The 25,296-nt window shown below is 36.8% G+C and overlaps 3 protein-coding genes across 3 annotated transcripts; 1 reads left to right on the forward strand and 2 right to left on the reverse strand.

Moving 5' to 3' along the window:
- Positions 1-33: 33 nt before the first annotated feature.
- Positions 34-2,678, reverse strand: LOC112573755 (alpha-ketoglutarate-dependent dioxygenase alkB homolog 7, mitochondrial-like). Its single transcript, XM_025254343.1, has 4 exons — positions 2,008-2,678; positions 1,305-1,478; positions 699-823; positions 34-296 (listed from the first exon to the last, which is right to left on the reverse strand). Exons 1-4 carry the CDS (start codon positions 2,386-2,388, stop codon positions 167-169), a joined length of 810 nt encoding a protein of 269 aa, XP_025110128.1. The 5' UTR covers positions 2,389-2,678; the 3' UTR covers positions 34-166.
- Positions 2,679-2,705: 27 nt separating this feature from the next.
- Positions 2,706-17,654, forward strand: LOC112573752 (cilia- and flagella-associated protein 57-like). The gene is made up of 22 exons (XM_025254341.1): positions 2,706-2,814; positions 3,407-3,714; positions 4,525-4,713; positions 5,154-5,395; positions 5,737-5,881; positions 6,831-6,986; positions 7,169-7,308; positions 7,665-7,830; positions 8,183-8,509; positions 9,510-9,683; positions 10,515-10,676; positions 11,450-11,605; positions 12,244-12,337; positions 12,584-12,774; positions 12,943-13,116; positions 13,562-13,720; positions 13,928-14,071; positions 14,357-14,473; positions 14,621-14,752; positions 15,140-15,283; positions 15,626-15,820; positions 16,236-17,654. Exons 2-22 carry the CDS (start codon positions 3,430-3,432, stop codon positions 16,362-16,364), a joined length of 3,621 nt encoding a protein of 1,206 aa, XP_025110126.1. The 5' UTR covers positions 2,706-2,814; positions 3,407-3,429; the 3' UTR covers positions 16,365-17,654.
- Positions 17,655-18,273: 619 nt separating this feature from the next.
- Positions 18,274-25,003, reverse strand: LOC112573754 (very-long-chain enoyl-CoA reductase-like). Its single transcript, XM_025254342.1, has 12 exons — positions 24,908-25,003; positions 24,093-24,143; positions 23,569-23,620; positions 23,311-23,355; positions 22,639-22,742; positions 22,287-22,399; positions 21,904-22,009; positions 20,416-20,488; positions 20,098-20,141; positions 19,551-19,608; positions 19,172-19,306; positions 18,274-18,977 (listed from the first exon to the last, which is right to left on the reverse strand). Exons 1-12 carry the CDS (start codon positions 24,947-24,949, stop codon positions 18,850-18,852), a joined length of 951 nt encoding a protein of 316 aa, XP_025110127.1. The 5' UTR covers positions 24,950-25,003; the 3' UTR covers positions 18,274-18,849.
- Positions 25,004-25,296: the final 293 nt, after the last annotated feature.

Here is a 25,296-nt window from a genome sequence, read left to right on the forward strand (position 1 = left end):
TTGCTGTCTCAAACATCAAAGCAAAATTCAATATTGTTTTTTGATATGTTTATTTATGATGGTGTGAAAGGTGCAAATGGATGTATAAAACACAACTCTGATTAAGAATACATTCAAAAAAAGTAATAATGATAAAATCTTCCTGAAAGCTACAAACTCTTTCTTCTCAGTCCAATTTTTCAGGCTCATTTCTACAAATAACAGATATTCGTCTATCTCGTGGAATAACCTCTCCCTTGAACACGGATCTTTCTTGAGACAGTACCTCATGTGTGTAGTTGTATCTGGCCTTGTGTCTGCAAAATAAGTTGAGTCATAGAAAGTATCTTTTTCTGTTTTGTCTATCAAAGCCATAAAAGCTTGAGACAATATTTTTTATGTGCTTTTTTGGGCAATATACAAGAATTATTTTAGATTCATTGTTTCTACATGTTCACATGGAATTTGAGTCTATTGTACAAGTTTATATGACTGTCATGAGTAGCTAAAATGTTCATAGTATCAGTTATTACTATTACTACTAAATCAAAAACTCTAGGCATGACTTGCTTATGGTGCAGAATATGTTCATGAAGCTTAAAGAGCAAACTGAGGCAAAGGAGAGATAATTTTCTTTTAAACTGGTTGGGCACATTAAACCAAGTAGCCTCCCATTGTAATAAACATGGACCAATGTTATGTTTAAGCCAACTTTTTACCTCATGATATACAATGACCTCCGTTTTAAAAGAACATCTCCATGTCTACTGTTGTCTGCCTCCAAAGCTAGTCTCATGACACAGGAAGAAAGAAGGCACATTCCTGCAATAGTGTTTCCACAAAACTGGCACACACAAATATAAATTCACACGCACACAAACACAAAACACATTCATACATCCACACATTCATCAAGGATGCAATTATTCAAATCAAAGAATTTAAGGAAATTCATTGAACAAATGTCTAAGGAAAACAACATCATGTGCTTTTGCACACAATTTGGCTACTAAAAAAAAATGATGATAAATGCAAAGTTTACATGGCTGTCACACATATGCATACTCCTTGTTCTTTCAGGTGTACCTGCTATGTGGTGAGCAAATCATAAAACCTTCTCACAAATCACACTGAAAATAAATTCTTTTCATTATCCTTTCTAGCAAGTGCTCACCTTTTTAAATAGCCAGAGGTCAGTGGCCACTTCATTCCATTTTCCATCAGGAAATCAATAAAAATTTTACAAAACTTCCAAGTAAACAGCCAAATCAACAAAATAAGAAAATCAAACCAACCAATAAATGAAAAATTCTATCATTGCTAACCCTTATGGCATCAACATGGGGCTTAATATACCCCTCCTTAGAGATATCCAGAACATGAACATAAGCAATTTGGGGGATTCCTGGTGGAAATGCTAGGTGTCGCACACGTTGCAGAATCTTTTGGTTACTGACATTCCACTGTAGTTTCTCAGTCTCTCTATAGCCATGAATTGCCTGCAATAATAGAAATCATAAAAGTGAACTTATACAGCATCATTTACCAGCCCTATGGGAAAATTAATGGCACCTTGCAGAAAAAAAATACACACACACAGACATCTACAGACACACACAACATAACATGCAAAAATTGTTGCCACATGAAATAAAAAGTTATGTAGCCGGAAGTTGCTGCCAGCTTACACAATTCATTTGAAAAACTGTGATCCAGGCTGCAACACCACAGGTCTAGTCATTAAGCTTTAATAGGTAGAAGTCTTACTTTTTTTGTTTTGTTGCTTATTAAATGGGTTGTCTGCAAAATGTCTGTTTTAAAAAAAACCATCATGAGTTCACACAACATAACTCATATAACAGTAACTGGTAACTCAGTCTGTGCATGTTTGTGTGAGAGGGAGAGAAAGAGAGATCACAGGTACGTTCATGTGCATGTATCTGGCTGTTCACATCAAACATTAGTTTGTAAACTCATTTATTATTCTTGTCATTTTTGATGATGATATTTTGTTGTTTATATACTCACATTGTCCCAGTGATCAAATTCATATCTTAATCTCTTCATGTAGGGTTCAACTTCATTTAGAAGACTTTGCTCCTCTTCTTCACTAAGAAAGTCTGGAAACACAAGCATGTCTTCTGCAAGGATTGCTTCCGTTTCTGGATCTGTCGCCATCAGATAAGGTTTCCTTAGTTCTTTTGTTACTGTACTTAACATTAATAGACTAGATGTTGAAAAGGATCTATCTGTAGACTGGAAATGGGAGTAACTTGCATGATGTGACACCAGTTTTGCCAAGCAATAAGGTCTCCAATGACACTTAGGAAATGCAATCTCTCTGAAAGAAGTAGGAGAGAGAACTGAACAGTATTTCTGTAAGAACATTCGGCATCTAGAAAAAGCCATGCTCAATTTTACGTTTCTCACAGTCAGAAAACTCTGTAGTTCTTATAATGTAGCATGAACGCATTACTTCCCCTGCAAATCCTCATCTGATCAATCAGTGCAGTTCTCACATCCGAACACTCGTTGTGTTTCTCCGTATTAATCAGCCATCCAATCAACGTCTGAAAATAAGCTCATAACAATATTTCCTTACAAGGAAATATAGAACCTGATGCGCGAGGACATTTGAACAAAATGTTTTCAAAATACAAGGTCAGCCGCGTGTCGGAGGGAATCAGCCGTCTGCTACAGCGCTGACAGTGACCTCCCCTCCGGGCCAGGGGAGAGCACTAACAATACTCTCGTCGTCCATGGCAACGCTGTCGTTGACTGTGGCGCAGGTCACACATCGCAAGAGTTTACAAAGCATAGACTTCATATAGTAAGGTGAGCTAGTATCTCATGTCACATTACATTAATTTTGATAGCCAGATATGTGTTTTAATTGTCAGTTTAAATATATCGGCTATTCGACTGGATGTTATAATTATCTTAAGTCTGCTGAGGAGTAAAATTCAAATGTCAACAAATGCAGATAATAAACAATGCTGTGTAATAGCTACGGATGCTCGCTTTAAAAGTACATAAGCGTTGCTTACAAGAATTTATTTTATTTGTTGGCTGACAAGAAATAGAATAAATCAAGTACTAATTTGACTGAATTTATTTAGGAGGCTACACATTAATATTTTTATTGCAAGCAAATTTTCAACTTATAGTTAATATTTTACTTTTAAATATTGTCAAAAAATAATCAAACTTGAATGCATGGTTGAAACATTTTGCAGATGAAGAGCATGTGTCACCAAACAATATTCAGAAATGCAAAAACTGAAAGTATGAATTAGATTGATGCTAATTATATATTAACTATATAGGGAACTAATTTAACAACAATAAAAGAATTATTGAAATAGATATAGACAGGAAATAGCAAAAAAAGATTATCTCTCCTTCCCTATAATATTTTTGGTTACAGGTAAAAGGGACAGCATCCCCAAGATGTCTATTGCACTTGCACAGGCCAAGTACATTTTTGGCCTGAAGCCAGGGGTGTCAGGCAATATTTGCTACCATGATGAGCAGACCATTGTCTACCCTGCTGGCTCCAACTGCATATTGTACAACATTGACCAGAAAGCTCAAAAGTTTATACCAGGGTCAGAGAAAAGTGATGGGATGACAGCACTAGCAGTCAGCCCTAACCGACGCTATGTTGCCATTGCTGAAAAGGGAGAGAAACCAATCATTACTGTCTATGATCTTCATTCACTAAGAAAAAGGAAGGTAAAGAAATTACAATTATTATACTTTGTAGTTTGTAATGTAGTTTTTTTTATTGTACATTCAAATGATCTTTAAATAAAAGCATGATGAAATTCTAAACTGTACTTATACTCAGGGAACACATTTACCATGGTACCCTATCCAATCTAGGTTGATTAGCTCACCAGAGATAAGGGCTCAAACCCTGTATTCATTAACTCATGGTAGGCCTACCCAAATCGATTGACCAGCCAGTATTTTATTAGAGGTGTCCTCTTCTTCTATCTAGGGTAGGTATGGCAGAGATTGTGGTTGATTTAATTTAACCGAAACAAACTGAATTTTTCTAGAGATAACTAATAAACCAAAGAGATATCATGACATATAATTGTTTAATTAAAAACTGTTATTTCCTTGTTTTTTCATTTCAAAAAAATGTTGCCAGCTTCATCCAAAAATATATTCACAATGACACCTTTTATCAGAAATTCCTGTTATTCTGGTTGGATAGGTAGCTTCATCTCCTTTGTGACTTATGACTCAGGATTTAATTTGCCTGTCTGGGTAACTTAACCAGCTGGCTCTCTCACCCAGGTTAGGGCAATCTTACCCAAGGGTAAATTACCAATATCCATGAATACAAGCCCTAGCTGTTTGTTTCTGATGTTTTCTTTCACTATTTTCAACTATTAAAACAATGATAGTAATCATGCTATTTTGTAATTATGTTTCAGCATTGGTATAGTACTAGCCAGAGGAACCTATTAATTAAAGTTGAAGGATTATGATCATGAACAGAGTTAGATGTTTTCAGTCTTCCTGTTCTGACAGGTCCTCAGCTCACCTGAAGTGCCTACAGGAGAATATATCAGCCTGGCCTTCTCTCCAGACTCTAAGTACTTGATAGCTCAAGGAGGTCAGCCTGACTGGACTCTGTTGTACTGGACATGGGAAAAATCAAAGGTCATGGCAACCACTAAAACTTCCAACCCACAGAACCTTGGTTGTGATGTGAATCAGGTAAGTCCATGACCACCAACATTTCTAATACTGTCATCATTCTGTTGTGATTGTCATGTCATAGAAAGCCTTTAAGCTTTCACTTTTTTTGAAGTGTTTAATCTCATTAAAATAAACCTGTAAAACATCATTAAGCATATTTACAAGTTTCCTTTCACATATATGTGCTGTAAACACTAAGTGATTAGAGCACCAGCTTCCATGTCTAAAGGTACAGACTACTATAAGCTGGTTCATTATCTTGTAGCATAGCATACTTTCCAAAGTTGACCCAGATTTTGACTGGATACTTAGCCCCTTAAAGGATTGGAGAAAGATTGACAGCAAGGGGTAATAAAGGTCAGCTTCTTCACAAAACGCTGGCCATGAGATAAGTGCAGCTTTAACACCTCACTCTTGAATTCTCAAAAGTATCACCTTTACCTTTACTGTTTAAACAGGTGAGTTTCAATCCTCAAGACAACACACAGCTCTGTGTCGTAGGAAATACCATTTTCCGACATTTTCGATACAGTGAGGGAAACCTGAAGCCTTTCAGCTTTCAGAAGTTAGAACCCCAGAACTATTTATGCCACGCTTGGGTGACAGAGGAGCGTATTGTTGTTGGCACGGATAATGGCCGCCTGCTAATCTTTGAAGCTGGGGAGATGAAAAGTGAAATCTATCTTGGCAAAGATGACAAGTATGTTAAACATGAAGAGAGAGAGAGTGTGTGTGTGTGTGCATGTATATGTATGCATGTTTGTTACAGAGACTGATACTTTCTTTCCAACACTCCATCTATGGGATACCTAGTAAATAAGGGTGCATGTGTATATATATATTTGTGTGGATGGGTGCATTCACATACAGGCTTGTGTGTGTGGTTGTGCACATACCTGTCAATAGATGAGCAATAAAAAGAGAGAAGTAGAGGGGAACAAGCATGCAGCATTTTTTTATGAATAACTAGATAGTTTTTTTATTGCATCTTAATTAGAAGGTGATATTCTTAGTTTTAAAACTCTTTCTTGGATCATCAAGGGATACTGAAGATATTTCATCAAACCAGATCACTGCTATTGTGTCCTACTCCAAGGGCTTTGCTTGTGCCTGCGGGCCTGGCACAGTCTTCCTATTTGAGAAGACAGATGACAAGGACTTTTTCAAGAAAACCCGTGAGGTTAAGGTGAGATTCCTTTTTGCTGTAACTTCTGTTACTTTATTTACTTTATCACTTACTTATCCACATAGTTTGAGAGGAAAAAAGTGACATTTATAAAAGAAAATTAAAATTTGCAACTTTTGACAGTTTAGAAGATAAACTGAAAAGGAACTATTTTTACAAAAAAATGTTACTCAGTTTGTGATAAAATGAGGTTCATTTTTAAAAACTACATATCCTATTCCCCCAAATCTCTTATTTCTTAGATTTGTAGAGGCGTGGTTGGTAGGCCGGCATTAGTTGTTTAAGTTTTGCTACTCGAAACAGAGCAGGCCTGCTGAAGCATCACAAAAAAGGGTGGTCGGCGGTGATTGGCAAGGGTTCTTGCTCCAAATTACTGTGGCTGTACAGGAGTATCACAGAAAGTTTAGCCGTGCAAGGGGTATATAAGGGCAGAGCTAAGATAGGATGGTTGTCACCTGCAATGAGAAACTCAGGGTTCAGAGCTCACCTCAATTTGTGACTCTTGTCAGCATGGTTGGGCATTCTGATACTCCTATTACCTCCCCACTCCCTCCCTCCCCCCATAGTGCAAATTCATCTCAAGATGGAAGCACTTTCCTCCTAAATAAACAAACCAACCAAGGGACAGACATGCTGTGGATAGAAGAGCGACTCGCGAAGTTGAGAAGAGCCTCAGACGCTGAACTCGCTGTGAAGGGATGCAGCCTTGGCAAGCCCATTTATGAAAGGGGTCATACACTTGCTGGCTGTTCCATGCCTGTGTTTGAATGTGTGGGACAAAGTTTGTTTACACACCATCAATTCACCACTAGGTTACAGGTTCTTTCAAGACATAGATGATCTGGTAAGCCTGTATCAAAGACCATTACTACATTTACTCTTTTTCTTGTATTGTAATATAAAGACTTCAAGAGTACCTTTAAAGTGCATTTTACCTCCTGTATCACAGATTCCCACAGACAGCTATAATAGTGCAGACCCTACAGAGCCTCTGCACCAGATTATTACATGCCTGGCTATCAGTCCATCTGAGGAGACTTTGGTTGCCAGCACTGACCAGGCCCAACTCTACTACCTCACTCTTTCCAGTGCTGACCTTGCCAGGGTCTGTAGATTACTAAGCATATTATAGTTCTTGTTGAAAAGAAACAGCAGTAGGCCTTTAGTCTTTTATACAAGGAGATGAATTAAAAAATGCTGATGACTCTTTGCCCTAAAACAAATAAACAGAAACATTAATTCTGTGAAATTTATTCAAACAATGTGATGAATTTTTCTCTAATGCAGGGTGATCAAGCCATATTTGAGGTGCTGTCACAAACTTTCCACAATGGGCAGATTCTGGGCCTGGATGTATGCATTCGCAAGCCTCTTATTGCCACTTGTTCACTAGACCGCTCAGTCCGCATTTGGAACTACGAAACCTGGTACATAATATTTCATTATGCACATTGTGGTATGTGATCTCTTGTGGTGGATTTCTCAGTCTCCTCAAGTTGTTCAGTGCATTTATACAGGCATTTATACCTTGTTCTGAACAGCATATTTACCAATGAGGTCTTATAAGGTCTTTAATCACCTGTAATAAATTGCTAATAAAATCTTGGTAATGAATTAATTGTTAGAATATTAGAGTTACTGATCAACACTACATGAGTATTGAAAAATTAGATCACTAGAACCTGTCATTGCCATTATGTCACTAGAATCAGATTGTTTGGTCATAATGGTGTTCTTCATTAAGGTCTTTCACCAAAGATTCTACTGTTTGTCCTTCATACAGCAACATGGAGCTGCACAAAGTGTTTGCTGAAGAGGCCTACAGCATATCTCTGCATCCTTCTGGTCTCTACATTCTGGTTGGCTTTAGTGACAAGTTGCGACTCATGAATCTGTTGATTGATGACATCCGTACCTTCAAAGAATTTACAATCCGCGGCTGTAGAGAGGCAAGTTTGCAAGTTTACATGGATTAAAATAATTAAAATCTGCAATAATAGCAGTCATAGATGAAAAAGTCTGGGTATTCAACTTAGCCAATAAATTCTTTCTTCGTCTGGTAGGGGATTAAATCATTCACTATTTAATACAAACAGACATATTTTTGTAGATAATCACATAGGCAAGCATACATATTCACATCAAATATACAGCATCAAAATAAATTTTCCTACACATGCATGCAAACATAGTATATTGACACACACAAAAAGAGTAGTATATATCTGAGATGCATGGAATGATCCACTATAATAAATCAATCAAATAGCTTCACAAATGTTTAACTTTGTTTTGTAACAGTGTGCATTCAGCAATGGGGGCCACCTGTTTGCAGCAGTGCATGGCAACGTGATTCAGATCTACTCCACCACCACATTTGAGTGTATCACAAACCTGAAGGGCCACAATGGGAAGGTGCGCTCTGTGGTGTGGAGCACCAATGACAGCAGACTGATTTCCTGTGGCATGGACGGTGCAGTGTATGATTGGGATGTTGCCACAGAAAAGAGGATTGGAGAGAGTGTTCTAAAGACTTGCAGCTACACTGGTGTCACTGTCACGCCAGACGGCAAGACATCATTTGCCGTTGGCTCTGACAAGACCTTGAAGGAAATCGCTGACTCACAGGTATATGTCCAAACCTTTGAACAGTGAAAATTTACTTCTGAGTCATCTTTGCTATTTTCATTTGGGAACTGAACTATACACCTGCTCTTTCATTTTCTCATCTTTATTTCCTGTTTCTGTTTATTTCAAATATTTATCCAATCTTATAGTTGTGCAGAAATCTTTTAATAAAGTAGAGTTTATTGATGTATGTGATGGGTGAGCAGGCAGTATATGGTAGTAATGGAAAATTATACTATTTGCTCATTCCTCACCATCTTTGGCAGAAATATTTGTATTGGTTATGGCTTGGTTATAGGCTACATATGGTTTATGTACATTCCCCCAGCTTGTGTGTGTGTGTATTTTTGATGTTTACTTCCTCTGTTTTGATATGTTAACAATGGCTTCCGCTTAAACAATGATATGCAAAAGAAATTGTTTGAGGAAAGGAGATCAAGAGAGCAAGAGTAGAACTATTTCATTGATCTGAGGCCACACGTACATGAATAAGTTCCATCCAAATGAAGTGACACACCAATATTATCACAACTGGAAAAGTTAGATGAAATCAACATGCATCTAGTATCTTCTGCTTGCAGTTTAAAATAATACCTTCACTTTCTCAAAAATGGTTTTTTTCATCCTATCCTGTATCTACATGTACCAAAATATCAACTATCTTTCTTTATTTCTGTAACTACTTAAGATTCAGTATTTATCTTAATTCATATATGTAAAGATGGATTTAAAAATCCTTACCTGTAATACCTGCTGCTTCCCTTAACACACCAATAGTTTCATTAATGCTTGTGTTAATATCAAAGATTTTATCTTTATCGTATTTCCAAATATGATGATTGCTACACTCTCAATGCATTTGCAAGTATAGAACAAATATAGATACATGAGGTGGAGGGGTGTAAATATACATGCATGGTTGGTTGGCTGGTAAGAAAATTCTTAACAATTCCACTGTGTCACCAAATGAGACAAACACCTGAAAAATTGTTTTGTGTAGGTTCTCCGGGAGGTGTCATCAGCCGACATGATTCTAACTAATGTGGCAATGTCTCACTCTGGCCGAATGCTTTTTGCTGGCACAGTTAAGGGTACACTGTGGTCACTCAAGTTCCCACTCACCATCCCTGGGGAGTGGCAGGAACATCAGGGCCATAGCGCGGCCATTACAAAGGTAGATGTCATCATTGAATCATGGCAGTTCTTGTACCATTTCTTGGTGACCTGTCTGCAAAATGTCACTTTTTTCCCATTTCATTTTTAATTACTAAAAACAATTTCTGGACCTAAGATCTGCATGTTAAATGTTGCTTAAATCAATGAACGAAGATGGAAAAATGTCTGACTTGTTTTTTTGTGAGTTTTTTGTTACATTCCACTTTCTCTCACATTATTGTTTGTTGTTTCTCTACTTTTTTCAGTCTCAATATAGTACATCATTTTTTTTCATCTACCATTTTTCTTCATTTATTTTTATTTTCAACCCCTTTCATCTGTCTCCTCACAGCACTCAGTCTTCCTTCTCCACACTCTCTCTCTCTCTCTTTCCTGTTACTGTCTGTACTTGTTCCACATCTCTTTCTGATAACTCAGAAGAACTGACATGTCTTCTCACTCCTCATGTTGATTGCTGGTTAGTAGCCAGTTGTTTTCTTTTTAATGCTGTATGTTCATAATCATCTTCCTTTCACCCTTTCAATGCTGCTAGCTTAGGCATTGGTGATGAAGACCATTTGCATTTCCTACTCATATTGTCCTAATGTTCAGGGGGTTGTATTCATCTGTTACAGGTATGTAGCTGTCCACCAAAAACTGTTCTATCATATTCATAACTACAGCCCCATCTAGCCCCATGAAGCAGTTATCTAAGTTATCTATGGTTCATATGTTGGTATCAGCACCTTGGAGTGGCATCTGCTTTTAGCTAGAAGTCTTCATGTTGTTTTAGCCCATATAGCTATAGCACAGGCAAGTATGACTGTTAGAGCTCTTCTTGCTGTTACAGATGAAGATCACTTTAGATGACCAGTACCTCATCACTGTTGCTGAAGATGCATCGATCCTTTTGTGGAAGATTCAAGATAAGGAAGGCCGTGGACTTAAGCGAGACAAGGAAGTTGGGTGGGCAGAGGAGATTTTGATTACCAAGAGTGATCTGGAGGAGAAGGTAGCTCAAGAATGACAATAATAATAATAGTAATAATAATAACTGCATTTGTATAGCACCTTTCTCCAGCAACAGCAAGCTGCTTTACAGTAATAATGATCAATGTACTTTGTTGTCGAGAAGACAAGCTCAGTGCCTTCACAGGAAGAGCAAACAAAACAACAGTCTACTTTTGAAAAGAAAAACTACCTGTGATTTGGTTTTATTTCTTTTATTTACCAGTTTAAACAGTAAAAGGTGTAATGAAATTTAATACAGTCTTTACTTGGTGAACTCTTTTATTTATTACATAGATGCTATGATATCTGCAGAAGGCAAAGAGCTTGTCAGCTCAGCTTTACTTGATATCTAGAGTCGGTGACATATTTTACTCATCGCGCCTTCATGATCTCTAGATGTGTTCACCTAGATATCAAAGGTCACAACTATAGTGTTTACCTGCAATTAAGCGCATAGCTAAAAGTGCCACATGTTATTGAGATTATTATTAATCACAATGGGTAATTTAAACATTAGAAATGTGTTTTGTTCTTCCTTTGCAAGTGTTGTAATTTGAAGAAAATTCTGAATTGTATGTTTTAAGGAAAGTTTGACTATTGTAAATTTTGTAAAACGAAAAACATAATTGTTCTTTTTCAATTTTCTTTGCCATGGTTACTCTGAGTTATAGACAGGTAAGTGTGACTTTGCACACATCTCAAGAAACTAGATGGATGACAGTAACTAAACAGCTAAAAGCAAATAGCAGTCATTAAAACATTTCTGTTCCACAGAATGCATTAATGGCAGATCTTAACTCACGAGTTGAAGAGTTGAAAATGGAAAATGAATACCAACTGCGCCTAAAGGACATGAACTATAACGAGAAAATGAAGGAGCTGACTGAGAAGTTCATCCAGGAAATGGAATCTCTCAAGACCAAAAACCAGGTAAAAATCCCTCCCTTTTTGTAATGTGACCAATATCCTTTGTTTTAATTTTTTTTATTATTGTTGTTGTTATAGCAATACAGTACAACTTTATTGATCCCCAGGTGCAATTCAAGATAGTGCTTGTACTAGCAATAATATATACATATACAGGATATAAAAGAGATAACATAAATGTATATATTGAAATAGTGTCTCTCCCACACACCCATTTCAAACAACAGCAGATATAGTTGGTGACCCCAGGCCAACTCAGGCTAGTACAAGATCACGGCCAGTAAATTTTATCAAACGAATAGCACATGGAATTAATGAGCTGCAGTGATGATTGGTTCTGCATGCAGGCATTGCATACCTACAGTCAGACCGCAAGAGTGACACACACAACACATGATCAGAAATAGTAAGAGTGAGAACTCACATGCTAACACATGCTCAGGAATAGAGACGATGAGGGATGCCTTCCTAAGGGTTTGCTGATGACAAAATTCTGCCAAATTCCATAGCAATAAGCTAAATGTTTTGAAGTGGGAATCATATCTATACATGACCTTGAAGGACAAACCTTCTTTCTAGTTAACAACAAAGAAAATTAGTTGAGGTGGAATGTACTTAAAAATACAGGTACCTCTTTACAGGTCCTCAAAACAGACAAAGATAAAGAGGAAGCTAAGCATGAGGAAGAAATGGCAGAGGTGATGGAGAAACATGCCAAAGAATTGCAGGATCTGGGTGAGTCCATCCATGCTAGGTCATCATTCTTTTCCAAAAGGCAGCCTCACTGCCACATGCTATACAGCATTATAATCAAACATTTCAGTATGAAATCCCAGAACATTTTTGTAGACTCTTATCATGTTCAGATCAGTGTCCTCAAGTATAGTTAGATAATTGCACCAAAATACCAATGACAAGGCCAAAATGTTGGATCAATGGGCTTAGAAGCATAACCATCACAAACTCATTTCTCATCCACAGAGTCTGCTAACAATCACAAGCTGATGCTAGAGTACGAGAAGTTCCAGGAGCAACAGGCCAAAATGATGAAGATGCAGGAAGACTATGACAGGCAGCTACAGGAGATGGAAGAGAGCAAGGAACGAGCGCTGGAGGAACTCACGGAATACTATGAGACCAAACTGCAGGAAATGACAACCAAGCTTGAACAGGTGATTCAACACTGCTGGTCGACCATCCCTGTATACAGCTGCCATTGTTCCTAAGATGTTACCAGAAGATTTTTAACCAAGCAAGGGCAAAAAGTAAAACAATGTTTAATGTTCATACTTTTAAGAATAAAACGCTTGCATTTAAAATTGCATTCCTAATCTGTCCAGTCTAACGATGAGGCAAGACAACAAAATCGAGAGTATGAAGAAATGAAGAAACAGATTGAAGAAGATGCTGATCGTGAGATTCTAGACATTAAAAATAAGTATGAACGACGGCTACGTGATGAAAAGGAGGCAAACATGAGACTGAAAGGAGAAACTGGGATCATGAGGAAGAAGGTATGTGAACAGATGTGCATACAACAATCGTCTGCTTCAGTACTAATTATAATGTATTTCAATCATAGGAACAAAAAAGTTTACTAAACAGAATTAATGTGCAAGGGTACTGTGATTTTGAAAACATTTAATATCATTTCTCTACATTTCGCTATTATTTAGAAAGCATGGAAAAGAAAACATGTCCAAAATGAAAGAGATGGGGAAACATTTTAATAGCATACAAGGTTGGAGAAATGGAGACTAAATTTGAAGAACATGAAATTAAACACCCTTTAAGGACACATGGAGGAGAATACTTTATCACTATCATTAGATGGTTGAACTATAAAGATGAGCAAAAAATGTGGGAAAGGTATTAGAAAGATTTGGAAAAGGATGAAGAGCAGTTGACAACATGGGATCTTCTGATAAATTTGTTTATTTAACACTTCCCTCCCCACAGTTTACCAGCCTTCAAAAAGAGATTGATGACCACAAGGAAGAGATTAAAAAGCTTCAGGCTGAGACAGCCAAGCTGAATAACATCATCCGTAACCTGGAGAAGGACATCCAAGGCCTTAAGAAGGAGATCCAGGAGCGTGATGACACCATCCAGGACAAGGTTAGTGAGGACGTCTTCTGCCAGATTTTGTTCTCACGCTAAAGCTCTGTGGTATCAATTGATACTTCATAAATCTGCAATTTCTCAAAATTGAGCCTTTTTGCTATAGATGCCATTAACTGCAGATATTGACTCTCACGATCTTACTCGGATTAGGTGTGAATATTGCTTTCATTCATTTTGTTAAATTATATCTTCCTTTTGCAGGAAAAACGTATCTATGATTTGAAGAAAAAGAATCAAGAGTTGGAGAAGTTCAAGTTTGTCCTGGATTACAAGATCAAGGAGCTGAAGAAGCAAATTGAGCCACGGGAAAATGATATCAAGAACATGAAGGAACAAATTCAAGAGGTCAGCTGGTGTTTTCTGTGATTCTGTTTTCTGGTATTATGTTATCTGTTCCTCCCAAAATTAATGGTAATCCATTCACATTTGTTGTGAGCAACTGGCATATCATACTAACGCAGGGCTCAATACCAAAAGAGAAAATGTACATGCTGGGTATGCACGAGTTGGAGAGAAAGCGAGTATGAGTATGGATACTTGCATAAGTATGCTTCACCTGACTTTCCAAACTATAGAGGTCCTAGGTTCACAAAACAAGGTCACTGCTTATGTAACATGAACTTGTCACAGATGGAGAGCGAGCTGGAAAGGTTCCACAAGCAAAACACACAGCTGGAGCTTAATATCACTGAGTTACGCCAAAAGCTGAAGGCTTGTGATAAGGAGATGCGCCTGGAACGACAACGAGTAGGTTATATCATTTCCTCTTCATTCAGAGTAGGTCATGTTTAATTTAAAAGATCTGAACTGTCCAGTCCTTAAAAAATTTCAGAAAAAAAAAAAAAAAATACTATTTTATGAATTAAATCATTGAGAAAAATATATGTTATACAGGTGCGTGATGTGGAAGCTATTGTGCGGCGGTTTAAAACTGATCTTCACAATTGTGTGGGCTACATCCAGGAGCCAAAGATGCTTAAAGAGAGCATCAAAGCTTTGTACCAGAAGCATGTGCAAGAAGATATTGTGCGTATGCCTTATCATCTCTGTTTGAAAAAAGTGATACTTTCATTTTTCGGTGCTAATATCATGGCATGGAGATGTTGATTAAAATCTCTTGAAAGTGTACCAGAAAAAAAATCTATTTTCATAAATATGATAAATGAAAAAATTAGCTTGTCTTCCTTTCAGCAGCGCCATACTGACTTTAATGAGACCCTGGATCCTTCCTTTTATTATTTGTTAGTGTCGATGACAGTTCGTTTTATTAAGCATTATGGTGTCTACAATGTCTCTTGTAATGGCCTTCTACCTTTGACCCTGCCCCTTACTCCTTCTTCTTCACATTCATGTTCTGATGCACACCAGCTGTTACATTTGCCAATGTCCACAATGCTCCACACATTGTTACAGACGGAGACTGCCAGTGTGGATGCTGATATCCAGAAAGAGTTTGGTCGACAGAAAGAACATTTGGAGAGGTCTGTTGCTTCACTCCGGAAGAAGTTAGAGAAAGATTCTGAAATTCACAAAGCCGACAACGTCCGAATCATGCAGGCAAGTGCTTATGCTTATGCTTTTTAAATTTGTTAATTTACGTATTTTTTTAAGAAGGTGGGGGGAGGGGATGGGAGGGAAGATAGTATGTTCATAGGCTCTAATTTAAATTATAAAACTGTTTCATGTTTTTATTAACCCTGGTAAATCAAATCCTTCTTTGTAAACATACATAATAAGAATCATTTGCAGTAGTTTTTTTTATTCCTGTGTATAGACCTGTAGCATATTGTTTAAATGTTAATCTGCGTCAACTGCCAGTGGACGTACCTCCGAAAGTTTTGTGGTCAGGCATCAAGCAGAAACTAATGCATTCTCCACTTTTTTGTGGTCTGTCTATAGGAGAACGTTATGCTGATCAAGGAGATCAACGACCTACGGAAGGAGGTCAAGCTGCAGAGAACGCATGTTCATGATCTGAAAGCAACTCTAGGACTCTACACCAAGAAACAAAAGAAAGGTTCAGACCATGCAATACAAATGCAATCACCTGCCAGGAGGCATGAGGCTACAATGGAGCTAAAAATGGAAGAGCAGGTGAGAACCTTTGTAGTATGACTGAATTTAACTTTTTGTTTGTTGCTGTGTAAACAAATATGTTGTCATATAATTTTAAGTGCTAACATAAACTTCCAAGAATTTCATCATGTTCAGTATGCTGTTCCATGCTACAGCAGGTCCAGTTATGTTTGTCATTCAAATCAAAATGTGACACCAAATGTTGCAGTTACTTCTGTTCTTTGAAAGTTCCTCTTTTCTCATCTTGCTGAGTTCAGCATTGCAAAAGGATAAAGTACAGATGTTCTCTAGTGTGTTTTCTAGATAAAATATTTGGATAGGTCAGTAATTAGTTAACAGATCCCATGTTGGCTTAACAGGGAAAAATATTAAAGGCGGTTTAATGATGCATGTTCAAGAGTTCATATAAGTGGTGACCCTTAAAACTTTCCAGAATCGACTTATTGATCTGCAGCTAATGGAGATTAAACGACTGAGAAATGAAGTACAAGAACTGGAGTCACTGTGTGGATCAAGGCCTTCATCAGCTCCCCGCTTGCCACCTGTGCAAGCAGTGGCCTAGCACCTCTAACAGAACGCATGCAGCTGGATGGCCTGTTTTTAAAAAAAAATTAAGACATGACATTTAATGCATAGGTACCTTTTTGTATTATTCCTAATGAATCATGAATTTTATACGTGCCATTATAAACAAAAATTACTTTTTGCTTCATGAGCTGGTCTATTGCTCAATGAGAAACACCAATTATTGTTTTTGATCAGACATCTCTCCTTTTCCCCTGAAAAGCATCGAAATATTTCTGTCAGTGTGTCTGGTGATACATTGTTTTCCAACGGACTATACACTTTGATGCGTTTCTTTAAATGTTACAATTTCTACAGCTATTTCGTGTCTGGTTTTAATTTAATAATTTAATGATATAGCTCCTTTTCCCAGCACCAGCCAGACTCAAAGCACTTTACATCCATACAGGCACACCTTTTTAGGTAGCCATCATATGCAGCTTCATGAACAGGTATACACATTGCAAAGCACACACACCTACCAGGTGGTAATTAGAGAAAACCACTTACAGACACCCCTATAAACAGGTGTAGCATCCACAAGAGAAAAAAGAGAAGAAGGTATGTCAGAATGAAGGTGAAGATACGAACCCACAACACCCTGTTCTTTGTGGTGTGGTGACAGTGCATTACTCCCTGCGCCATCAATCATCCACCCACTTACAAAGTTGAGAAGATTTTTTATTTTTATTCTCTATCCTTGCAGTTAAATTGTATACATTGCTGTGCCTCAGTAGGGAGGTTAAGTGATATTATTAATGAACACAGCTTTCAGTGAGAATTGTAGGGGAAATTTGCATTGAAAAGTCAGCAATTTTATTTTGCAAAGTCTATGGATTCATTTTGAGAAAAACAAATTATGCGTGAAAAGAAAAAAATAATCATTTCTGGAGAACTCTATCAATTAAACTCATATACATTGATAACCCCATCCCTTTAATATCTTTGTGATATAAAAATGTATACATCATGTAATCATCCAAAACATTTTGTAATTATTCTCATTTATTATCGATGGTAACAATGTCATTGTGTCAGATCAACATTGTCAGTGTGCAAGACTGTATGTGACATGCATGTATGTACTTGTCTCTAAGTGTTACAAAAGTCTATGACTTCATGCCCTTCTCTGTTTGATAGACTACCTGAAACCTTTGCCCTCTGCCTAGACTATGTATGTTGTAAATACAAATTTAGAAATACACCATGGTACAGAGGTTTTACTGGACTCTTGATATACCTTTCCTGACAAAAGTAAAAGACCTGCTTGATGCAGACATCTGTTTTAGAAGGGTTTTTAGTTTTGTTTGATTCTGCTAGGTCTTCAAATCCCCCTAAATATAAATGGAAGAATAAAACTTAGGTTTGTGTGATGTGCTGATTTATTACTACTCTTTTCCAAGGCATTTCATGCCCTGAAATCTGCCAGTAACAATCCACAAGCACTGAAAAGTATGTCGTTTGGTTCTGTTTTAACTTGTTATGGCTCCAAAACGAAAGATGCAGGACAAGTGAAGAAACTTTGATAAAAACTCAAAGACTTCATACATGAATAAAAATTCATCAACAAAACATGACCAGATTAGCCCACTAATACATTTCAGTTATGCTGGCATCAACCTAATACTAGGCCAACAAACTTGGAATTACCTTCAGTTTCTAGGTTTTGAAATGCTGCAGCAAAGCAAATTTTGTATTTTGCATTTCTACTTTACATGTGGTTTCTGTTCTGAAAAAAACAAACAAAAACTTTGTGACTTCAAAATGCCAGGTCTGGTAATCGCGTGGGTCAAATGCATGTCAAGTTTGATATCTCTTGGCCTGTTACAGGACACAGATCATGTCGGCTCTAAGCAGAACAGCGACCACAACCATATCTGAAGTCTGATACAACACACAAAATAATGTAGAATTTATAATAGTTTTAATTCCATTTCCATAAAGAAACTATCATCTGTGAACCTTTAAAAAGATAGAAACAACCAAGAAAACTTTTTTTGTTTGTTCTTCCAAAAGAAAATAAAAAGAAAAATTATGTTTTCTAAGCATGCCAAAGGCTAATTGTTTGATATCAAATGCAGTTTAAATGAAAATGATACAAATCATGATATAAATATAAATGCAAGTGCAATACTTTTTAAACCACCAATAATTATTTTTGAAGGAAACACAGCACACAATAATAACTATCTGTACCTCACAAAGATAAACACTTGTATTTCTCTATGACACATCTCTTTCTGCTGCAAACTAATTGTTCTTTCATACATAGCATTCAGATTTATCAGACACATGAGGAGAAAAACATCATTTCAAACCTCCTTTGTTCTTCTTGTCTCAAAAGTTGATGCTTTACACATGAACAACCACTTCAAAGACGCTTGTCATTTTTCACTTTAATATTCATAAAATCAAGCATAAAATATTAATGTCTGAGAGAAAGAAGGAATCTACCTGTCATGTATGTCATGTTGGGAATATCATTAAAACAGGAATGGAACTATAGGCTTTCGGGAGCGTGGGTAATTGCTGAACTCCTTGCGATAGTTATGATGCTTTCCCTTAGCCCACACAGCCATCTGATAAAAGCCGGCAAGTGTGAAGAGAGCCGCTGAAAACATTGAAAAACAATGGTATGAGGCCTGAGAAACAATGCAGTCATGTATTCATGTGCAAAGCAATTTCTCATAAGAATTTTTTTCTTTTTTTTTCTGGTAGTTCCTAGATTCTAGGCATAGGCAGCATTTTGGCAGAAAATTCCTTCTCAAAGTAAGTAAACAGTTTAATAACAAAGTGTTGACAAACCTGGCAGGCACTGTGTCATGACTGAAAAAGCAATCCATGACAACACTTCATAGGTGTAATTGGGACAAGACACCAGGCTAAAAAGCCAGGTAAAGGGATTAGAAGTGGCATATGGAATCTTACGCTCCTTCGTCCCTGTTGCATACAAAGACAAAAAATGTAACTCTTGCAGAATGTTAGTTTAAGAATCTTGATTGTTATATCTCATCTTTAATGTTGCAATCCATCTTGATTAACAATGTGTATTTGTTCATTTTCTTTTCATTTGTTGGCTAAGTTGTTAAACAGAAACGCATAAAAAAATTACCGAACACATTAAATACAAATCAAAGAAGCATATCACTAAATTCATATTCTGTATCATTATGTATGTGCAAACCCGGAGGGCGAAGACTGCGGAGTGCAAGATGGATGGAGAAATTTCCCAGCTCACTAAGCTGCACAACAACAAGAAAAACAAATTACATCTGGCATTATTTTTTATAGCTCACTGTAAGTATTCAATTCACTTATACAAAAGTATTTAAACATTGCAATCTCATTATAAAAATCATAATATAAAAATTACATATGTCCAATGGCAATGTTTTCATTTCCCACTGAATGATGCTATGTCTAATTTGTTCACTTCATGTATCAAAAGCGCTTTAATTCTAAGCCTCAGGACACTCAAGGTAGTGTGAATAAATTATGCAGCTGTTCCTAATCACTGATGTTAACTAGCTAAAATAATTTTATATCTTTCCCAAGGCTGTAACAAAAAAACCTCTTCCTGAAGTATTACTATATGCAACTGCTGTTCCAAAAAGACTAACTTTTTATAATAATTCTCTGTTATATGGAGTATATAAAGGTGGGGTTTCTTCCTCGCAGTACATGCTTTAGTAAACTGCGCACAATAAATGCTTAACTAAAGATCCACTTACAGCAAAGACTGCAAGACCGCCATACACCTGGATGTCACCATAAGCTGAGAAATAATGACAGAACATAAACAATCTAGGAAATCACAGAAGAAGAATAGGTCCATCAACCCACAGGTGCAAACTTCTACAAACATCCTGGTATAACGAAATGCATTAATGGTTGTAAATGCATACCCACATAATCTCACAGGCTTGCATGCAAAGCTTCTTGCCAGATATGCCTTTCTTTGTGTTCTCTCTTGCTTCTTAATGAACCACTGACTATCACCACACAAAATACTATATGTCTAGCTCCATGGATAGTTAGAGACAACTTACCAGGAGGGGTATAAAGAGGATGGTTGACAAAATAAGCCACAAAGGCAGCAAATCCCCAGTAGTAGAGACTGTTCTACAACAGCAAAGAAAAGTCTTTTGATCAATCATTGAGGTCATCTGGGACTTTCTCCTGTTTGAACTGACTGTATATTTTTCAAGTGATAAATTGCAATATCATTAAGTTGCAGCACTGAGACACATTATTATCAAAATGGTTAGCACAACTATGAAAGAGGGAGCTCTACAAGGATTGCATATCTAATTCAATTAAAGCATATGATCTTCCTCACAAAATGTATAATAATAATGATGGGATATGTGTATGCATTTCCCAAACTGGAGGCAAGCTCAATGTGCTTTATAAGATTACAAAAGGCAGCAGGAAATGATGCCATTTGACAGGAAAATGCATTATAATCAGGCAAATGCACACATGCACACAATGAACATCGGCAGGAACATGAAGGAAAGCAGACAGAAGGTGGAGAAAGTAACAGTTAGGGTAGACCAATTACAGTAGAGAGAGGTTTTAAGTCAGGACCCAAAAGCACATAGCATTCTCACTGTACTAAGAGACAAGTGGCAGGGTTTTCCACATAAGCAAAAGAGAATGAGTGACAACTGAACCTTTCCAGTGTGATACATGGCACAATGAGAAAAATGGCATGGGCAGAGCGAACTGACCTGCCAGGCTGGTAAGGCAATACAAGCTCAGATAGACTGGAGTGAGGCCATGAGCAACATGATAGCAAAGTATAGTGATCTTGAATTTGATGCAAGCAACAACTGGCAGCCAGTACAGATCCTGTATAAGTGTGTGACATGATCAGCCTTTCACTTGCAAATACAATGTAAGCTGCATTGTTCTGTGCTCTTTACAAAGTTACTTTCTTTAAAATAATAATCATGGGAACTTATAATCCCCAGCATCACAACCACGATAGATGGAACTCTCTGCATAGACCAGTAATGATAAATGAAAAATAACAGTCAGTGGACAGTGTGTATAGACACACTGAACAACATAAAGATGATGTACAAGAGTAGAAATAAAGCAATGGATGAAGGTATGAAGAGTGGATACTATAAGCAGTGTGAAATGGAGTCATTTCATGATGGTTAGCATGACAGCACTGCCAGGGAATTAATAGTAATTCAGGGATAGTACTTTGTGAACAGACATATTTTCAGAGAGCATTTGAATGTAGCCTGAGAGTCCAAGTGGCAAATGTGATGTCGAAGAGAGCAGCACAAAAGGAGAATGTCCATTGTCTTTGTGGGAGGGAGAGATAAAAATAGCGGGAGTCTGACGAGGAGCGAAGATCTTGGGCAGGAGTGTGGACAGACAAGCTTTCAGTAAAGTAGTGGGAGGAGGAGCCTTTAAAGAATCCATAGTATAGTATAATAGGAAAGCTTTTTATGACTTGTGTACCAGGGAGTGTGAACTGCTCACATAGAGTTAACCAAAGTAGAAGAATGTGTAAATACCTTAAATATATTTCTGATGGGCATTGTAGCATGAGAGAACCGATGCACAAAGATGGTCTCCAGCAGACGCTTAGCATAGTGGAATGTCCAGCAACCAGCTGCAATGCTGGATTAAAAGAAAAAGTAGATAAAATTAACTGAATGATATGTCTCCAGTGAGATTATAAACTTAACTGTATTTACAGTGGATTCTCATCCCTAGTTACCAACACTTCTTATGTGCTAAGTCTCCGAGGGAAAATGGCCAAAAAGCAGAAAACCTCGTTAAAACTTTAAAAAAAAAAAAAAAAAAAAAAAAAAAGGAAAGAATGAATTTAAACAAGCTGACATCTCAACTTTTTGGGTTTTGTGAAATAAGCAACTGGAAGTAAAAATTGACATACTTCACAACTTTAGCATAAGGAAGGGTAGCTGCTTCTGCTCCATAAATCAGTGCAGGCCTAGTGTAGAAGGCCAGATATATAACTAGAGGGCCTGCGTACTCTGTCAAAAACACCTGCACATGATTAAAGATGCAAACAAACTAGAAAAATGAGAAACACGGATAATGACAAACAAATCTAAAAAGAAATATAGCAACAAACTGTGAAAACAAGTGTATATATAAAAACAAAGGTTGGTTTATTTTTGAGAGAAATATGACTTAAGATAGACATTTTTTATTCCATTCTTCAAAATGCATACTCTTTTACTGCTTATTTACAAAGACACACCATGTCCAGATAAAGCACTTACTGTAGTCCATCCTACTTGTGGCCCTAGATCTTTGAAGTAAAGTTTACCACCATTTTTTATACCTAGGGACTCAAGTGTTTCTGTGTCCTTGATTACTTTTCCTCCTGTACACATGTTAAACATGATTAAAACAAATGAAGGTTCAAATGTCTCTAAAATGTACTGGATAAAGCAAATGTTAAAGAAAAAGGATTACATCTGAAAGTTTGTGAGAATAAAAAAGTTCATTTCAATCTCTGTATGGTGGTGAATTGGTATTTTACACCAAACCAGCAACTAAGGCTATATCACGAAAAGCAGCCAGCCCTGTAAACAGGTGCCACATGCAAATAAAACAAATGTGTAGGGATTCTCTCTCCCAATCTGCAACTTTTATGTGCAAATGTCAGACATCTCCTAATCAGATGATGAAGACAGATCAGCCATAAAAAATGAAAAAAGAAAAAAGGAAACAGTCCACAAACAGACATTCTTAATATCACCCTCTATTGCTGCCTTTCATTGTAGCCATGTGTTGTACAGTGTTTAGAAAGTCAAATAACTAAATTTGCTAAATTGTTCATTCAATATTAATACACTTTTATTATTTTTCTCTATTTTGTTTTGATGCTGATAACAATATTAAAAACAGACTAAAAATGTGTTTTTTTTAAAAAGCAGAAATTCCCTTACTTGGCTCTGTTCTGAATGACTGTCTATCTGGGTAGTACTTGGACTCTGGAAATAGCATTTATTTCAGAATCTAATAAAAATTAAAAAAGGCAAACAACAAATAATTTTTATCTCAAACATTTCTTCTATTACAAAAATAATTAATCCATTTCAGCATTTTTATAGGTCTTTTTTTCCACCATAAATGTTCAAACCAAATAACTTTGAAATTCATGAAACTTTAATTTTCTGCTGGTAAAAGAGAGGAATACTTCTTACTTTCTTTAAAGAAAGCTTTTTTGATGTCTCCAACTGTCGATTTTGCATGGAGCTGCAAAAAAAAAAAAAAAAAAAATCACTCTTACCTGCCTCAGCAAATTTTTTACATTACATTTTTTACTATTACATTAATATTTTTTCACTTAAATAAAGAAGGTTTGTATCATGAAGATCTTTTATTCATCCTATATTGCATTCATCTCTTGCCCTATATGCTCAGAATTACCTTACAATTTTTTGCAGTTTGCTTCCAAAACCTTTCACAGAATTATTAGATAATAAAAAAATAAAACCCTGATATAATGAATATCTTTAAAATATAATGCAAGATAAAAACTTTGAGCTTAAGTAAGTGAAAGGCACAGAGAGATTGTAGATTAAGATTTTGGAGGCTGCTGCTATAAATAGTTAACCAATCACTAATTCCAGCTCAAATCAATAAACAAGCTGTGACACATCAAGAAAAGTGTGCATAATAGGATACTTATAGCAGTCTAACATTATATTTTCATAAATGTTCTTACATCACCAAGTGTAGTGATGATATCACCACTGCGAGAGTGAACAATCTGAATCTGAAAAACAGGAGAACAGATTACAAGGTGGTAGAAGTCTAAGACAAAATTTAAACATAAAACAATTCATTTATAAGGAAAGATCCGGTGCATTTTATGAAGATTGGGTTTACTCGCATTCTTTAAAATCAGACTGGACAGATGGATACACGACCGGATAGATGAGCCATCTGACTTATGTAGTTGGTAATGTGCTAACTACATAAACTTTATTATTAATAAACATGTTCAGAAAGCAAATGTGACGAAGAACACTTTACACTGACATCATTTGCGAAACTTCCCCAGTGTATAATGGAGGCTGCATCATGCCACTAACTTTAACTAGTTTAAGACAGCGGTACCCGACCTTCTCTGATTCTGCATTTTCCTTGCTTTTTGTAATGCTAATGTGGTTATCACAGGAAAAAAAATACTATCCTCTCGTCGGTTTTCTTAAATAACTAGATCCATTTTATATTAAAGTTTTGTGTTTAACAGCATATTTTTTCTGTAGACTATTTAAGTCTTCAATAATCGTCAGATTCATTTTGACTAACAGACTGAAGGCAGTGTCGGTGCCACTGGCGATGAAACTTGTACTTTGCCCTGGTCACCTCCCGGCAGTTACAACTGAGGTAGAGACACATTAACCAAATATCTGACACTACAATCCTAATTTTAAATCCTAAATTTGTACCTCTCTGTGAACATCATTACGCTATCTGTAACGTAAGAGACTTAATATATAAACAAAATCAGTGTGTGAGCGGCGTGTTGCTTACTTCCATTGTGGAGTCGGCATGGACACCGGAAGTCGCGGCCATTGCGTGACAGTTGTCTCCCCTACAAAGGCCCTGAGCAGACGACACATCTTATGTCTGCAGCGTATATTATACTTAGAGATTTCTGACTCAGTCCTGCGCCCTGGGATAACAGAAAATCGCGCGATTATTTCAGCCTATGGCAAGCTGGAGGCTTGTGGTATATGAATATTTTATGACAACACACACACACAGAGTGAACTAAAACAAGGGAAAGAAGAAGGAGGTGAGGGGACCCCAAGAAAGTGAACACTAAGGATGTCCAAGCGCATAAATTAAAACTTAAAATCACACATCGAACGGAAATAACAAAATAATCAGCGTGCGAGCCACAAAAACTTAAACCACTC

Source organism: Pomacea canaliculata, linkage group LG10, assembly GCF_003073045.1.
Source record: "Pomacea canaliculata isolate SZHN2017 linkage group LG10, ASM307304v1, whole genome shotgun sequence".
Lineage (NCBI taxonomy): Eukaryota > Metazoa > Mollusca > Gastropoda > Architaenioglossa > Ampullariidae > Pomacea > Pomacea canaliculata.

What these genes read in the sequence shown, in the direction of transcription:
- LOC112573755 (XM_025254343.1), bottom strand. Translation starts at nt 2,388, where the DNA reads ATGGCTTTTTCTAGATGCCGAATGTTCTTACAGAAATACTGTTCAGTT. An exon ending in AATTTGATCACTGGGACAAT is followed by an intron (nt 1,479 to 2,007) that starts GTGAGTATATAA and finishes CTATTATTGCAG; the next exon opens with GCAATTCATGGCTATAGAGA. An exon ending in CCCATGTTGATGCCATAAGG is followed by an intron (nt 824 to 1,304) that starts GTTAGCAATGAT and finishes TGTGTGTGCCAG; the next exon opens with TTTTGTGGAAACACTATTGC.
- LOC112573752 (XM_025254341.1), top strand. Translation starts at nt 3,430, where the DNA reads ATGTCTATTGCACTTGCACAGGCCAAGTACATTTTTGGCCTGAAGCCA. An exon ending in TATCTTGGCAAAGATGACAA is followed by an intron (nt 5,396 to 5,736) that starts GTATGTTAAACA and finishes TGGATCATCAAG; the next exon opens with GGATACTGAAGATATTTCAT. An exon ending in ACAACGTCCGAATCATGCAG is followed by an intron (nt 15,284 to 15,625) that starts GCAAGTGCTTAT and finishes GTCTGTCTATAG; the next exon opens with GAGAACGTTATGCTGATCAA.
- LOC112573754 (XM_025254342.1), bottom strand. Translation starts at nt 24,949, where the DNA reads ATGGCCGCGACTTCCGGTGTCCATGCCGACTCCACAATGGAA. An exon ending in TCATCACTACACTTGGTGAT is followed by an intron (nt 23,621 to 24,092) that starts GTAAGAACATTT and finishes TTTTTTTTGCAG; the next exon opens with CTCCATGCAAAATCGACAGT. An exon ending in AAAAGCTTTCTTTAAAGAAA is followed by an intron (nt 23,356 to 23,568) that starts GTAAGAAGTATT and finishes TGCTATTTCCAG; the next exon opens with AGTCCAAGTACTACCCAGAT.